We start from the raw sequence: 16,497 nt of genomic DNA, 5'->3' as shown, positions 1-16,497 counted from the left end.
AAGCCGGAGACGATGTGTTCTAGAAATACCAAAGGGTGCCGGGACACTCTCTGATATTCTCTATCTTCAATGTCAAGGTTGGGATAAAATGCTACTTAAGGTAAATACAATAAAAAGCTTATTCACTTTTGTTTGTTTGTTGTTTTTTTTTTTTTTTTTTAATCTTTTTTTCTGTTTTGTCTTTCTAATGGAAATCTGGTAGAGGGTTTCAAAGCACTGTCACTGATGTTAATGCTTGATGTCACTGGTGGTGTCGGGACTCCTTGGTCGGGATCCCTTGTCTCTGAACAGTGAGCGTGGTTCTACCGAGAAGAGAAGAGAGGCGGAGAGGTAGATTGATTCGAGTTACAGACTGTATCGGGGACATGGCGGGGGAGGGAGAGGAGGAGCCGAAGGGGGGAGAGAGCCGGGATTGCGGGAGATTGTGGTTGAGAGACGTGACATCAGGTGATCTGACTCGAGGCAATACCATGAACACGGGGTGGGGGTGGGGGGTGCTACATGCTTCCCGTCCTGTTCTGCACAGGAAACGCAGAAATGATGGGAGAGTGCGGCGGGCGGGGGTGGGGTGGGATAAAGTCTCTTGGATGCTGAGGGCATGCCCTCGTGTTTCCTCATGTGCAACTGTGCCATCATGTGGGCTACACGGCGATGTCGAGGACAAAAAGCCATTCATTCGTTCGTTCGAGACCCTCCCGGGTGTTTCCGGAGGCTCTCGTGCATTTGGGGTGAAGTTAAAAGCTGGCAGTTTTTGTCCTGTTGCCCCTCCTCAGACCTGTTCCACCTTGCTCCCCCCCAAAAAGCCCACTCACCGAAGAGGGGCTGTCTGTACCCTGGTTTGGGGTCCCAGGCAAGTGAATTCAGTTTCAGGGGTGGATCCTCCTCCGGCGTCTCTGCGCTCCGCGGGCGGGTTCTACAGAGGTGGTTTGCTTGGGGAGGAGGCTTACTTCCGGAGGAAACGCTGCGCCAGGATGGTGGCGTCCAGGGGGTTGACGGGCTGGGCGTCGTGGCCCAGGCGGCGCACGGGCGGGATGCTGCCGAACTGCCGCTTCGTGAGAAAGCTCTTAGCCTCGTGGATAGTGTTCTTCTCTTCAGCCAGCAGCAGCTGCTGACGCATGTAGTTCTCGAACTCATACTGCGAGGACTCTTCTGTCACCTTGACCTGAGAAGAAGGACACACTCCGGTCAGATTCGGGGGCCGCGTTCTTGCCGAGTGAAAGGGAGGGACGATATCGACGTCACTACCTCTTGTAGATGCTCAGGGTGGTTGACCTGATCATCAATGTCTGGCACCACCTGCAGGGGGCCGCTCAGCGAAGACACAGACTGCCTGGGAGGTGGAACAAACACAATCGTGAGAATCGGAGGACGATCCGACCGAGAAAATTCATTTTGCGTGAATCATCGGCCTGCAGCGTAAAGCAAAAGCATTTCTCCGGCATGGACCAAATATAGCTCTGGGTTTACCGTCCAAGACTTCCTCCCCTATAGCCGGTGCTTTTCGGACTTTTTTTGGGGCGGGGCCTGAGGCGGAAAACATCTCAGGTATGCTAAGAGCCCACAAGATGGGATTTGACAGCCATGACTCAACACCAGAGGTGATTTAGCGAAAGAAAATCTAGTCCGCCGTCATTTGGCTAACCCTGCACCCGTCAACTAGTTAACAGTTGATAATAAAAAAAATAACACCGGTGAAACGTTTTGTTTTTGGAAGGGGGCGTTCCGGATGCCCACGCTTTCTTGCAATCACAGCAAATAAAAAAAAAAAAAGACTTGAATCAGAAATATGGAGACAGTTGTCAAATAGTTAAAAGCAGAAACTTCCAGAAACAACACAACTTGAGGATTCAACATAGGGAGTGTGTTGCTGGTTGTGTCCACCAGGGGAGTGCCGTTACCAAGAGGCGATGATGTCACTGAGGGACTCCAGCACCTCTCCCGCCGTCAGCCTCTGCTGAGGATCCAGAACCAGCAGCTTTCGAATCAGACACACCGTGTTCTCGGACACACGGCCGTCCCTGTGAGAGCGGGCGGGAGGGGGAAACAACAGGGGACGCGTTTATTGGCCGAGATCGAGCGAGAGGGACTCGGAGGCACAATGAAATGCTGCGGCGAAGGGTTTGCGTTAAAAAAAAAAATCACCCTGGAAAACTGAAAACTCTTTGGACAGGTCGACTGAATAAACTCAAGACAATTCTGCACATATAAACAATAAAAAAGGAATTAGATTGATGGACTTGTATTGGGATTTTGTGAAACAGTAAAACTTTATGCGTATTAAATCTTTGTACTTAAGACTTTAAAACACTTGATAGCCTTTACATTGACAATTTATATTTTATCGTATTTCTTATTCTCCCTCCTTCCTACTATTATCTATTACTGTTATGTGCTTGCTTGAAACTCTTGCACAACAATTTCCTTCGGGATGAATAAAGTTGTTCTCATCTCATCATCTCTTATCAAAGCACAATTTCTAGGGTGAGCATTTTTTTATTCATTCCGATTGGAATATTAGGATATCAAAAGTCTTTTGACAGTGTCTCCTAGTTCCCCTGTCAACGCACAGTGTTATATCTTATCTGATTTTTAGATAAACTGTTATGTGCATTTTTGGAATTTGATTTCGTTCCACATTTTTGGAAAGGATCGGGTCAATTACCTCAGGTAAATCCTCAAAAACAAAAAAAAACAAAGAATGCTTTTATTTATATTTATTTTATTTATAATATTTGCAGGAATTTATGGCGTCACTTTAGATAAAGCTCAGTCAACCGGCGGATACTCACTCTGGGATAGAGTACTCGGCAGCCTTGATCTTGCGGAAGAGCTCTTGAGGTATGCTGTCGTAGAAGGGGAACTGGCCGTAAAGCATGGTGAAGAGGACGACTCCGAGGGCCCACATGTCGCTTGGTTTACCTCGATACGGTCGACCTGAGACATGACAGGGACGGGGTCGTGTTAAAAGAGCAGGAAAAGTAAAAGATTCCCAGAGGTTGTTATAAAAAAAAAAAAAGAAAAAAAAACTGTGACTCAGGGGTCTCGCTGTGCCTGTGGAGTCAGAGTTTAATGATTAACAGGATGAGCAAACACGAGCACATCAATCATATTTCCTAGAATTTTCCATCATATCACCGCCTTTCAAAATAATCATAATAATAATAAAAAAAAAAGAGGAACTTCATAATTAACATTTGAATTATGAAATCAGTTGGGGCAGTTTGTTTAGTGGGGTAGGGTCGTGCAAGGCTGCAGCAGCCAATTATGTTAAAGTGAAAGACACACACACACACACACACGCACATGCACACACACACACGTATGGGGAGGGGATGGTGGTGAATGATGGGAGTAGTTTCCCTTCCAGTGAGTCATCAGTGTGTGAGTCACCGGAGCTCCGTTTAAATTGTGTGTCTGTCACGTTATGCTGATACACACTCGCAGGTTACATCTGCTGCCTTTGGACGGGGAAATTTTTAGCTCATATGACTTGTCATTCCTTCTGTTTTTTTTTTAATAAACCTGAATATACATGGTGAAGAAAAAAAGTGAGCAAGAATCAACCTGCTCTGTCACCGACTGGGTTTACTTCTTTGTCAAACGGCTACTGACTTCCTGTTTTCACAAAGCTTTATGTGGTATTACCCGCCGACAGAAATACCAAGCGTTACAATCATTGGGGGGTGAAGGGGGGGGGTCTCTTCAGAGATATTTTTTCAGACCAAGATTACGACATAATCCATTTTGATGCCTAATAACCGGAAAATCAAATACATGACCGGCGCTGTTATGCAATGCATTTGAGCAGAATCCCAGGAAATCATGCGGACCCTGAGCAACAAGCGCTGCACCGCTGACCTCGAAATACTGTCTTTGTGGGGGGAAGCGACTGCGTCCGCTGTAGCTGCAATACTGAACGCTGTCAAATCCGACATAGGAGGGGTTAGGGGTTCAAACCATGGTCAGTCAATGTACCAACAGGATGGACCGCTGGCTCTGGGAGGTGACAAAATGTTGCTGATGTAAGCCCGACACGGCTCGCTGCCTCAGCACTTTAGCAACACAGCTCGTGTACACCTGTTTTTTTTTTTTGTTTTTTTTAATTTTATATAACACCTGAACTGTGTTTCACTCACCGCTCAGCACATCAGGGCTGATGTAGGCTGGACTTCCTCTCTGGTCTTTCAGCAAGTCGTCCTCGCTCACGAGGTGTTTCCCTAAGCAGAAGTTGGTGATGGTGATTCGATGAGTTCTGTTAGAAACAAATGATATATTAGGACCTTTAGTGAAGGTTAAAAACCATCGCTTGATATTTTAAGCCTTTGGCCTCCCTGGTGAGAAATGTGTCTTTACAAAAGGAGTTGGTTAAGAACAAAAAATTAACCACCTACTCAATAGTTCCTATTATGGTTACATGGTAAAATTGAACAATTCCCACTAGGAAGTCTGTATTTTCATAAATGTCATAATATCTGTTTATGAGAAATCAGAAAAAAGACATGGTTTTATCCCCCTTCTATTTACAGGTTTTTAAACAGTTAACTGAAACGAAACCATTAACATCAAATAAACGGAACATTTAAGAGCGCAAAGAAACTTCCTGAGCTTGGTTTTAAAAATATTTTCCTCACAAATTTCCCAAAAGAAATTTTTTTAAAACATATTTAAGTTAATTTCTGATTCTGACTGATTACACACTGTCTTAATAGAATTTTCTGAAAAGGTGATCAGCTACTTTATTTAAAAAAAAAAAAAATACAGATTTTACAAAACATCATTTTTCTTTTGCGAGAGTATTTTGTAAACAATATAATAAATCACGATGGTGTGTGTTGAAAAAAAAAAAATCACAATTCAATATTCCTGAAAAATGTTTGGACTTTGCTAAACCATTTTACTAAAGCCATTGTGGGATGAGCCTGTGTCCATACAGTGTCACCACTGCAAAGCGTCAGGAGTGAATAATTCAAAAATTGTAGCATTTCAAGCCCCTGGAGGTTCTTTTACACCACTTTCCGGTCAGATTTGCAAATCTCGTACGACATTTCTCATTTCTTCGGACACGTAAACAAACAACACTTTGACCGAAAACACCCTGTAACATTTATGAGGCTGGGGTTGCTAACGGAGACCCTCGGTGTTCTCTGCCGCCTGATCATAAAAAATGTACGCTTGGGCTATGAAACATTGTGTACTTGCTGCCTGAAGCAAACAAAGGCTGACAGTGAGGAGGGAGAGGTCTAGCACGCTACGTTTGAACCATTATACAGCTCACCAGCTCTGAAAATTCATCAGTCTCCCGAATGAAACTGAGAAAACTCACCCTGAGCCATCATGATCTTTTAAAATCGCAGTACGAACAGATAAGATAAGAACAACTTTATTAATCCCGAAGGAAACTGTTGTGCCAGAGTTACAGAAAATATAACAGTAATAAATAATAAAAAGAAAAGGCAGAATTAGAAATAAAATAAACTATAAAATGTCTCAGTGAAACTATAAAGTGTCTTAGTAAACAAGTGATAAAACTATAAGTGTCTTAGTAACAAGTGAGGTAAGGAGTGCACAATAGTATGATAAAAGGAAAAATTGTAGTGTACTGTTATGAAATGAAATACTGCACAGTTCTGAATATTGCACAGTGAAATGCAATATTGCACAGTTTTTTGTTTTTTTTTAAGGTTAAAGATAGGTTTTATGGTTGGATCTGTTAGTCTCTGCTCGGCGAGGACCTTCTCTATTTTAATTCACTTCATCAACCTTTCAGATATTTATCAATGCGTAGATTGTGCAGTAGTAAGCATTACCTGGAACCATTATCTTTGCAGGACTGGCGAAATCCCGCGAAGATAGTGATTGTCCTTTAACCTATTGCGTGCCTGAGATCACATACAATGAGTGAGATCGCCGCGCCGCAGCTGAAGACTGACTTGTCCTCACAAAATGAGACACTACTGCGGCAGTACAGTATTGTGGTTTGACATGTTTGCAAACCTGAAACTAATCGGCAATTTATAAAAAAAAAAAGCCGTCATGCTGCTTATTGGCGGGTGCAAATATACTATTTTACTGTAAAATGAACCCCCAAGAACAGAGGCAGAGATTACTGTTCCAGCGACACATGTTGCAGTGAACTGCATTGGGGTGTTCATGCTGATTAATGACTCTCTTTCCTTTAACACTTCCTTAATGTAGCCATTTCAGCAGACGGCCCTCAGATAGTTTGTATCGCACACACACAAAACCTAAAAAGCCCCGGCTGTCAACCAGTAGCGTTTATGTGCTGCTCCTTCATCTGATTCAAGTTGGCTTGCTTGTGGCGTGATGAAACCTAACTGTATTAAAGTTGAAGAAAGATTGTTCTGTATCTCTGTTCCTTCTAGAGAAAAGGAAGAAAAAAAAAAAAAAATTGAACGGCAATGCTCTGACAAACATATGACTCAACTTGTGGCTTGGGATAATTGTCGATGACTAAGCCTGCATGGTGATGGGCTTGCAAACAAATTTATAAACATCAGAAAGATCCAGAATATGTACACAAAACAAGCAGTTTTAAATGTAACCACACAACCTCTGTCATGCTAAGAGCAGATATAAGCTCAAGGGCATGGATCCCTCGCCTGGATTGCATCTTCATCCACATCTGCTTTTTCTTTAAAAAAAACAAAACAAAAAAAAAAAAACAGCCCAAGGTTGATGGCTGTATTTTCTCTCACTTTCATGACCCGCAACATCACGGACCCATTGTTGCCACACGTTCATTGAATAAGTAAGAGCACAGGGATACGCGTATAGTCTGGAAGAACGGAGCGCGATACTTCAGCAACCTCGATATAAAAGCTTCCTTTATGAAGGACATTTTTCTTTTGTCTGCAAGTATCACGACCCAGGCTTCTGTTCTTGCACCGGAAATTGTGTAAATGAAATTGCATGTTTGCCTCGTGAGGCAAGGGTCCCTGAGGACTGAGACCACACCGTTCCTGCTTCCTGGTCATGTGATCCCGGACAGTCAGGGAACAAGTCGGGGGGGGGGGACGGGACTTTTCATCCTTGCCTTTAACATTTTGCTAAAAAGACAAGATACACGCTGAAGAAACCAGCGGATTCGACCGCTTGGAACCGCAGGGCTTTCTCAGGCAGAAGCTACAGGATTTAATCCCATGCATGTGCTCTCAGGTACACTTTATTGCATTACGGCAATATCTTATGTAACACGTTTGCACAATCAGTTTTAGTGAATTTGATGTGCTTCACATTTTAACAAATAACTGTTAGCCTGGGTAACTCATCAGATAATACTGACCAAAAGCTAGGATCCCTTAGAAAGACGTCCATAGGGTTCTGACACACAAAGTGAGGTTGCCTGTAAATTGAGTTTCGAGTCCCTGCTTTCACAACAGCTTGCTGTGCGAGAGGAAATCGCATCTTTCCTGCATAAGACACTGAACTTGCAGATAGCATCAGTGCCTTTTCCTGGGTCTTCAGTGACCATCTTCCGATCTGACTGCCCATTCGTGGCCGCGCAGCACGGAGGGGATGGGAAAACTCACAGGCCAGCAAACGTGCATCGTGTGTGCGTTTGAGTCAAAACCCAACCGAAAAGGATGTGACAAAGGGGACGGGTGGCGGGCAGGAAAAGGGGTTTGGGTGTGAGAGAAAAACAAGAGAGGAGGATAAATAAACCATGTGCACGTGTGTGTCCGTGTGCGCACTTGAGTGTGTGTATCTGTGTGTGTGACATGCTTTGTGGTGTGAGTCAGAGCTGAGCTATGGGGCCTTTGGCAGGCCTCTCCTTTGTCTCCAGCTGGGACGGAGTGTTCCGCTCATCTGTCCTGCCACCCTCCTCCTCCTGACCAAAACAATCTTGTGTTTCATCACCACCACTAGTGCTGCTGGTGGGGTCACTGTACTCCGTTACCTTGCGAACACACACATAAGAGTGCGTGCGCACTGCAGAGACTAGGTATGAATGTGATGGGCATGTCTACGCATGCACTCACTATGATCGTGCTCTCTGATTTCTCTTCATTGATGTGATTCAAACACAGCGGGATATTTAAGACGCGGACGTGCGAGTCGCTTCCAAACAAATGCAAGTTCGGTTGAATGTGCTGTTATTTCCAACGGTACGCGTGTGGACTGTAGAGAAATCGGTATCTGCGTGTGACTCTCGCTTTGCGCAGCAAACGCAAGTAGCAGCACACTTTTCATTCCCCAAATATAAACACCTCTTAGATAAGATGCCTTCCATGCTGCGGCACTAACATGACGCGTCCCTCCACTAATGTGAACGCTTCCCTACTAGAAAGGAGCAGCTGTCAACATGCAGACCCAGAGTCAAACGGAGCTCGGAGTTTGGAGGGACGATCTCACGCTTAGTTTAGAGAATGTGACCCCTGCCTGGGTTTAAAATCGAACTGTACGCTGGATAGGAGCTGCAGAGGGCTCTCACGCGCATGTGAGCGGAGACAGAACGGCTAACGGGCGGGCTGGAATGGCACGGGCCTTCTTCTTCAGTCTTACCGTTTGTTCAGCACCATGTTTCCCAGCTTGAGGTCTCTATGCACAATGTTTTTCTGTACACAGGGGAAAAAAGAGAGAGAAGAAAAACGTTCTCATGCCAAGTGGATCATTGGTATCAAAACAATCCTTTTTTTTTTTTGGGAGTGGCAGGGATTCATTGGAAATGAGTAAGCTATGAGTACAAGTAGCAAAGAACAACAAAGCAATGTTTCCTTGAGCAAGTCATTGATGGAGTCAAAGAGATAATTCCCCACAAAGTAAAAATTAACAGGAAAAACTCCCTTTGGCTGTGGTGATCTTTAGTCATCTACAGTGAATGGGTCTCTTTTACTCTTTGTGTATAAAAACAAAGGGCGAAAAGGACAACAAGAACAATCCACTTAGCCATGAGCAGTTTCATGAAGAAACTTTTTTGCTGAGAGAAAGCACTTCCTCAAAAAGGAAATCTGATTCGTCAGACAAGCTGCGCAGCGGATTGTGGATTGAGAAGTTGTTGTTAGCGCTTTCTTTTTGGCTGAGATAAACACCCAGAGAGGAACCCATTCAGGCAGATAACTGGCAATAAACTTGAACTGCTTTCCATATGTATTCTGATTATTGATATAAAATCTGGAAACGACAAGCTGCGGTTCTCACCTTGTGAAGGGCCTCCACTACACGCACCACGTCATAGAAGATGACTATAGCCTCTCGCTCGCTCAGTCGCTTCTCCTTGATGACATAATGCTGGAGGTTTATAAGATCGGCCGTTTTGTTGCTGAAGTCGTGAGCGCACAGGCAGTCAAGTACGAGGCAGATTCGTTTTTTCATCTTGCACACCTTGTTGGCTTCAATGTCCTCCACTATTTCATAAGCCCGATCCTGCGGAGTGACAGCAAGAAGTATGAAAAAACAGATTCGCCTCTCTCCTATTCGTCCTGCAACCACCTGTCGAAGGTTCAGGAAAACTTAAAATTCTTCTACTGACTGTAGGTAGAGTCACGACGTCTCATGAATTGCTGTTTCAGGTTATCGGGCGTTTTGATTTTTGTTTTATTTTAGATGCAGTCGGCACCACTGAAAACTTCCATTATTACCCGCTTTCACAGTGAAGATGCACTAAAATCAAAATCAATACAGCAGAACTGAATGAATTATAGCGGCTCAATACTGCTATTGTGAGAATGCCAGCTGAGTGGGAACAGACAGGATGTGAAAAGAGAGATGTAAAGAGACAGACAATAAAGCTAGAGGAAGAAGCAGCCAGGGCGACAGGTGGGGAGGGGCAGTTTTGAATAGACAACAGATAAATATGGCTTTTGGGTGGTGACATCACTTCTCTGCTGAAATACAGGCAGCTTAACAGACTAATGGCCGGCTTTACCATTAGTGAGGTGGTGATTGCGTGCGTTTAACTCGCTTCCCATTGAAGCATGCAATTACGGCAACAATTATTTTAAGAACTTGTATTCTGAATGAATTTTGTAAAACTCCACTCAAAAAGGGGGGGGGGGGGGGGGGGGGTGGCATGACCTACCTGGAAGAGGCCGTGGTGGTGGACCACCCCGTCCTGGTTGTGCAGGAGAGACAGGAGAGAGTATTCTGTGTGCAGCAGCATCTTCCCCTGCCTCTCCTCCTGAGTTTCCCCAGTTGCGTCCACTCGCTCCTCCAGCGTCAGGATCTACCAGAAGACGGCGAAGCAAACATTAGGAGGTCACAAGACAAGCCTTTGCATTGTACTATGAGTTAGAGAGATCTTAGTTGCATGTAGAAACAATCTGTTGGACTGAGGTTTGCAAAGAAGAGCCGAGCTTTCCGCCGTTTTAAGTTAACAGGCTGCGTGGCAGACGATGTGGCGCTGCAGTTACGGCTGTGAGGGGAGGGTCACGCTCTGACTCACAATGTGCTCATGGGGGTTAAAGCTCAACATTCCAGGTGGGGCACTATGATCCTACCCCTCTGCAGCACCAGACGTTGGATAACCCCAATAAACTGACTGCACGGTTAAGATTTGTGTTTTCGCTCCACAATGAAATAGGTAGCCATAAAGCACAAACAAAAGAAGGTCAAAAGTTCAGGTGAAAAGTCACAGCTGTTTTTAATGACATGCTATTCTCTTTCTATGGACTTTACTTACTTTTAGCTGATAGAAGTCATCGGTTCCGTCTTTTCTTGCGAGACACTGCACTATACTAGGCACTGGTGAGTTGCCCAGACGAGGACCTGCAAGTTGTGGGGGGAAAAAAAAAAAAAAAACACAATGACAAAAACAGCTGCAAGAACAAAAGGCAGGGTACATGCTGGAGTGTGTGCTCTCACTGCTACTCATTAAAGCCTGCATGTGCTGAGACATTAACGCCCCAAAGTGTAATGTTTTGTTTGGCACTTGGGTTGTAGAGTAAATATGCTAGTTTGAAAGATACGTTTTCAGGAGGCAGGGGATAGCCCCGCTCCTGGAGACCCCTCTGGCCGATGTCGGGGGGGGGGGGGGGATCAGCAAAATTCCACACATTCTTGTCTCAGGTGTGCAAACACACACACACACACACACACACACACACACACAACTAACCAAGGACAAACGGTCCTGCTCGCTTGGCATTATTGCCCGATATCCCAGGACAGTGCAGCTTGCTGGCCCTGCCTGATGTTTCTCCAGCTCCCCTCTCCGACGCACGTCGCTTGGACATACTGGAGCTCTGCAAAAAATTTAATAAGATTAGTGCACAGGATAAAGATGGGCGGAGATAATCGCAAATATACTAGTGGTTTCAAAATAAGAGAAGCTACTACCGAGACCATCAGTAGATCTAGTAAGAGCAGGCTGGTGGACTCTTCAATTATTTGGGGGGCCACGGTAAAAGGAGAGGATATATAGGGCAACTCCTCCCAACCTATTTAAATATCCCACCCCATACATTTACCAACACCTCAGTGTGAATATGAGGCCATTACAGCTCCATTCAGAATGATGGCTGCTGGTGTTGTGAGTGACACCTCAAATTCAATCTCTCCAACATACAATGAGGCCGCTGTCCTGTGAGCTCCAATTTATATGGAAAAAAAAAAAAAATCCTTTTGTGTAAATGCACTGCAACTGGGGCATTTTAGGTTTGACTGTTTTTTTTTTTTTTTTTTTTTTTACAGGTTAACCACAGAATTTAAGTCTTCTCATTTTGTATGCAGTGAGCTTCTATTCAGAATATTAAAAAAATCCTTCCTTTCTTAATCTGCGTATTTCATCTCAAAATCTGTACAGTCAGCTTGTCTGCACAAAGCCTCTCATAAAAAGGACATGCATGTACAAATAAGTCAGAGGTTGACACACACACACACACACACACACACACACACACACACACACACACACACACACACACACACACACACACACACACACTTATTTTCTGATCGGGAAACAGATCTACCTGGGCAGTGTGACACATAACTGAACAAACTACTATAACCAGCGATGCAGATCCACGTTCAAGAATTTAGAGAGCAAGAGGTATGCTGTGTTTACTGATACTGAGTTCCTATGTGATGAAACCCCATCTGTTTCCCGTAACAGGGAAGTGGTGCCTTGAACCGAGAGGAATGATTCACCCTACTGTCGTCCCGAGTTTCCATTGGGCAGAAATGTTTAAACGCCTAGGTAATGACACCAGCAGGAGGGTGAAATGTGCCCCCGAGCCACTTCTCTATCATTTGCCTCGTGAACGGAAGGCCCACGGTGAGGTTTCAAGGAAGTGACGGATCATGATTTGAACATTTTGATCAGGTAAAACTCCAAAAATGACTTCAGGACTGGTACCCAATAACAGCAAAATGGAACATACAGCCTGGACAAATAAAAAGTCCATTATTCTGTGGCCTGCTATTTCATTTTAAAGCTAACGGTGTGCCACCAGCTAGTTGGCATTTCTGGGCCGAGTGGAGGCAGGATAGTTGGCAGGCAGTTTGGGCTAGTATGAATTCTCAAGAGCATGAGGCTTTTTGTGAGGCCAGACAGCAGACAGTGTCATCGTCATGTCTCTCGCCCATCTGTCTCCATCTCCACTAGTCATCACCCACTGAGTCTGATGAGCTGAGGTTTTCTGACAGCACTGATGGCACTAGCCAGAATGACACCAAGTCATGCTGCTAGTAGTAAGAGCGACGTACTCTGGAGCAGGCAAACAATGGATTATTAACTGGGGTGACTCATGAGGCTTCAAGACAGCGCAATATGCAAAGACGCATCCAGCAACCAAACTGGTTAGCAAAACTGACAATGTAGTTTGACAGTGTAAAAATACACTTTCAGATATCTTAGCATATGGGGAACAACATTCCCAGAGGAATTTTAAAAGTATGAGCTACATTTGAAAAACCCATTGGAGCATTTTCTTGTTGACGTGGGTGTGACAAACGTGGGTGTGACAAAATCAGCTTAACAATTGTGTGGGGTTTTTTTTTTGTTTTGTTAAGTGTGTTTTTGTGACATTTAAACAAAACATTACCAAAGTCACTCCGCATGTGTTGAGATCAAGGTGTAGGTTATGAATTATTGCTGGAGTTTAAAAACATTTCGGATATTGGTAGTCTCGTGAAAAATAGGCAGAAACATTGGAAAAATATCGAAATGATTCATTGTTTTCAAAATTATGGCAAACTCAGTTCAGTCAATTTAGTTTTCTCAAGCTACATAAAAGGATCCGGACTTTGTCCAACTTGTCCCATGAATCAAGCCCATGATTTGGTCAAATATGAAAAAAAGCAGTTGGGTGACTCATCCACCATGATCAAATCAGATGGTAAATATATTTGAACAGTTGAAATAACAGCCTGCTTGCAGAAAATGTGACCATTGCGAGCCTCTCTGATGACTGAAGTGCTCATGGGTTTAGATGATATAAAGCACGGCTTGAGTCACATAATCATACGTTTGTTGTTAAGGGAAAAGTCAGCATCGACCCTCCCTTTACAGCGTTCAAACTGTGTGCAGGGACAATGTGAATGTCACAGTGCATAGCAAAATACACTGCCAATGAGTGGAGCATGTAATTTGGCCGAAGTTCGCTGAAAGTCACACATGCCAAGTAATTGGTCAATCAGCTCCTTTCTGTTTCATGAGACACAAGCTCTGTATACCTGAATGCATTTTCGATGTCAAACATCAGAGCGGAACAGAAAATGAAGTGAAGGTTTGACCTACATGGACGATACCTATGAAAAACCGCAGTCAAATGGCAGAGCATGCCAGTTTTCACTTTCATTCAATAGATGAGTCAGTTTCTCACAAATAAAAGAAATTAAAACGAGAAAAATCAAACTTAAACATGGGGAAAATAACAACAACTTGAGTGTGACCAGCCGTGGTTTTTCATCACAAGTGTGGTATTACTTGCTGTATGTGTTATGAGATTTCATAAAGACCAAGTGGGTTTAAAGAACCACAATGACAGCTGGTCAGCATCAAAAGTTTGAAATTGAGACCGCGTGTCTAAATGTTACCACTGAATTCATGTTGGAAATTATACTTTGGTTTAAAATGTCTCCAAACCATGAACAGTGGTTCAGCAATATGAAACAATGGCATTCAAAAGGAGATAAAAATCAAATGCTTCTGCTGGAGGTCTTCATTTCAGAGAGATTGTTGCTGGGTTTTTTTTTGAGGGGGGGGGGCATTTCCAGTGAATCTCCATTGAGGGACAACAAATGGAAAAAAAAAGCGGTCAATATGGGCCCTTCAGAGTGGATGCTAAACTATTTGATGGTAAACAGACCCAATGTTACAAATATTTCCAGAGTTAAATGGGACATTTTGGATGAACTGACATGCAGCATTCATTGAAACCACTTGCGAACACTGGAGTTCTCACTCGGTTACACTATGCAAGCCAGACAATATGGACCCAAGGCTGTTCACCTACCCACTGAACACAAACAGCACTTGTGTGGCTCCAACCTCTGACACATCTAAAGCAAAGGTCAAAGCACCCAAGTAATGCACATTGACCTAAATGACATCAGCATGATGGCAGTAAGGAGCTCTCCCTTTCTGCACAGCCAGTGATATGGCAGGCACGACCGCCTCTGCCTCAGAGTGTACAGCGAGGAAGGACGGGAACAGATACTGCCTGTGAATCACATCGCACAAAAGGAGGAGAGACATGCCGCCAGTGCCCACGGGAAATGTTGCCTCCTTAAATAGAACCGACCGCATAGGTGTCCTCCGCGGGGCTCCATGCCACTTTGTCTGGCCCCGCAGGAATATCCGCAGTGGGGGGAAAGCCTTGTGAGATTCAAAACACACAGATTGAGTGGAGGATAACAACAACGATAAATATATATATATGTATATATGTGTGTGTGTGTGTGTGTGTGTGTGTGTGCATATAGGAGATTAAAAAAGCTGGAGTGGGGTCATAAAAACAAAGCCTTGTACCATGTGGGTGTGCAGGAAACTAAGCGACGGTGACAGTGTGGATTGGACACAAGGTCACACTTGTATCCATCAACAAAACTTGCAGACTGGGGATATTTACAGGACGCACTGTTAAGAAACACACGCGTTATTCGCTGTCTTTTTGTGTCTAGTGGGAGTCTGTCTGGTCTTTTTTTATCAAGGGTGGGGAAGGGGGGTGAGAGCAAGTGCAAGGAAGATTGGAAGTAGTGCTTCTTGTGCGTTTGTTCCTGTCGACAGCTGACGTTAATAAATAAACCAAGCGGTAAAACGTTTGGCAGACAACAATTAGCCGCCGTAGGTCTTGTAAACACACCGTGCCGATTTTACACGCCGTCCTTTACCGTCGGCTTGCAGGCTAGAAAATGTGCATTTTAACTAAAACAAAATGCACTTTTCAACGAGAAGGGGGTGGTGGTGTTTACGTAACCTTGGAAGAACATTAAGCCGAGGATGACCTCAAGCACAAAGTTAGTACGAGAACAAGGCGGAGAGAGTAAAGTCAGGGCACCGGCTACACAAAGGGACACACCGCACACGGAGTTTGGCTTTCGGTGCAAACTACACCGAGTGGCACTTGGTTAAAGTGCACATGTTTGAGCACGAATCGTTGAAGAGAATAAAATGCTGTAGCAGTGAGCTACGTTAGCGAACGTCAAGCTGGAGGCTATGAGATAGCCACGGAGGCCATTTAAACAAAGTAGGCAGCATTACAGCTGGCTAGCTTTGCCGGAGAGCTAACATTAGATAGCAACGTAGTCGCCACCTCGCTTACCTCGAGCCAAAACCGCCGGGTAAAGTCCGCCTTGTCTCGTTACAACGTCGACATTTCTCGTTGAAACGTTGCCGTGGATTTGCAAAGCCCCTCGCGTTGACGGGAGAGAACACGGACGGTTGGATTCCGGTTGTTTAGCCTATGTTGCTGAAATGAGCAATTAAGGGAAAGCCTCCGCTTCTAGCTGATCGCATCTTTCCACAGCGACAGCGCCACCTGACAACGGAAATGACGCACATAGTCACTTGATTGACAGCCCAATTCGACCAATCACAACACGGGCCTGTTTTTCTCAGTAAATGGTTGCTCTATGATGATGACATTTTTTGCATATTTCTTGCGAAATGAAACAGGATTACATCATCGCTTGTCTTTGCTTGATCAGTTGAGCTTTCCCCCCATGTGTATTACATTGAAAGAAATACAACGCAGGGTTGTATTTTATAAGGGGTATTTTATTCCTATGTTGCCATCTGCCTAATTCATAAATGCAAGTCTAGAGGTGATACACCCTTGCCTGTCTCAAGGAATCAACTCAGTCAAACTAAAGTACTTCGGATTTAAAGAACCAGAGCAGCTAATCATTAAACGACAGTGATTGCATTCATTTTACCCACATGATTCAGTGAAACTGCATCACCGCACAAATTAGTCAGCACTGGATCTGAGTTACCCAGAATGTTCATTTTTAGAATACTGTAATCATTTTTTCCAAACTTGTTGTGTGGGCACTGCCACACAAACACACGACAGATCATCAATAACTTTCTTA

At 44.2% G+C, this 16,497-nt stretch overlaps 1 protein-coding gene across 1 annotated transcript; it reads right to left on the bottom strand.

Moving 5' to 3' along the window:
• Positions 1–855: 855 nt before the first annotated feature.
• On the bottom strand, positions 856–15,962 carry stk40 (serine/threonine kinase 40). Its single transcript, XM_086154068.1, has 11 exons — positions 15,726–15,962; positions 11,075–11,201; positions 10,640–10,725; positions 10,040–10,183; positions 9,160–9,384; positions 8,524–8,576; positions 4,137–4,252; positions 2,790–2,934; positions 1,899–2,018; positions 1,246–1,330; positions 856–1,162 (listed from the first exon to the last, which is right to left on the bottom strand). The coding sequence occupies exons 2-11, from the start codon at positions 11,190–11,192 to the stop codon at positions 944–946; spliced, it is 1,311 nt and encodes a 436-aa protein (XP_086010194.1). The 5' UTR covers positions 11,193–11,201; positions 15,726–15,962; the 3' UTR covers positions 856–943.
• Between the last annotated feature and the right edge of the window lie 535 nt (positions 15,963–16,497).

The sequence above is a fragment of the Fistularia commersonii genome, chromosome 10 (genome assembly GCF_037954325.1).
Source record: "Fistularia commersonii isolate RoL2024-O1a breed Wild chromosome 10, RoL_Fcom_v1.0, whole genome shotgun sequence".
Taxonomy (NCBI): Eukaryota; Metazoa; Chordata; class Actinopteri; order Syngnathiformes; family Fistulariidae; genus Fistularia; species Fistularia commersonii.
Note: the sequence above shows the minus strand (reverse complement) of the source record. Positions and strands in the feature narration are given on the sequence as shown.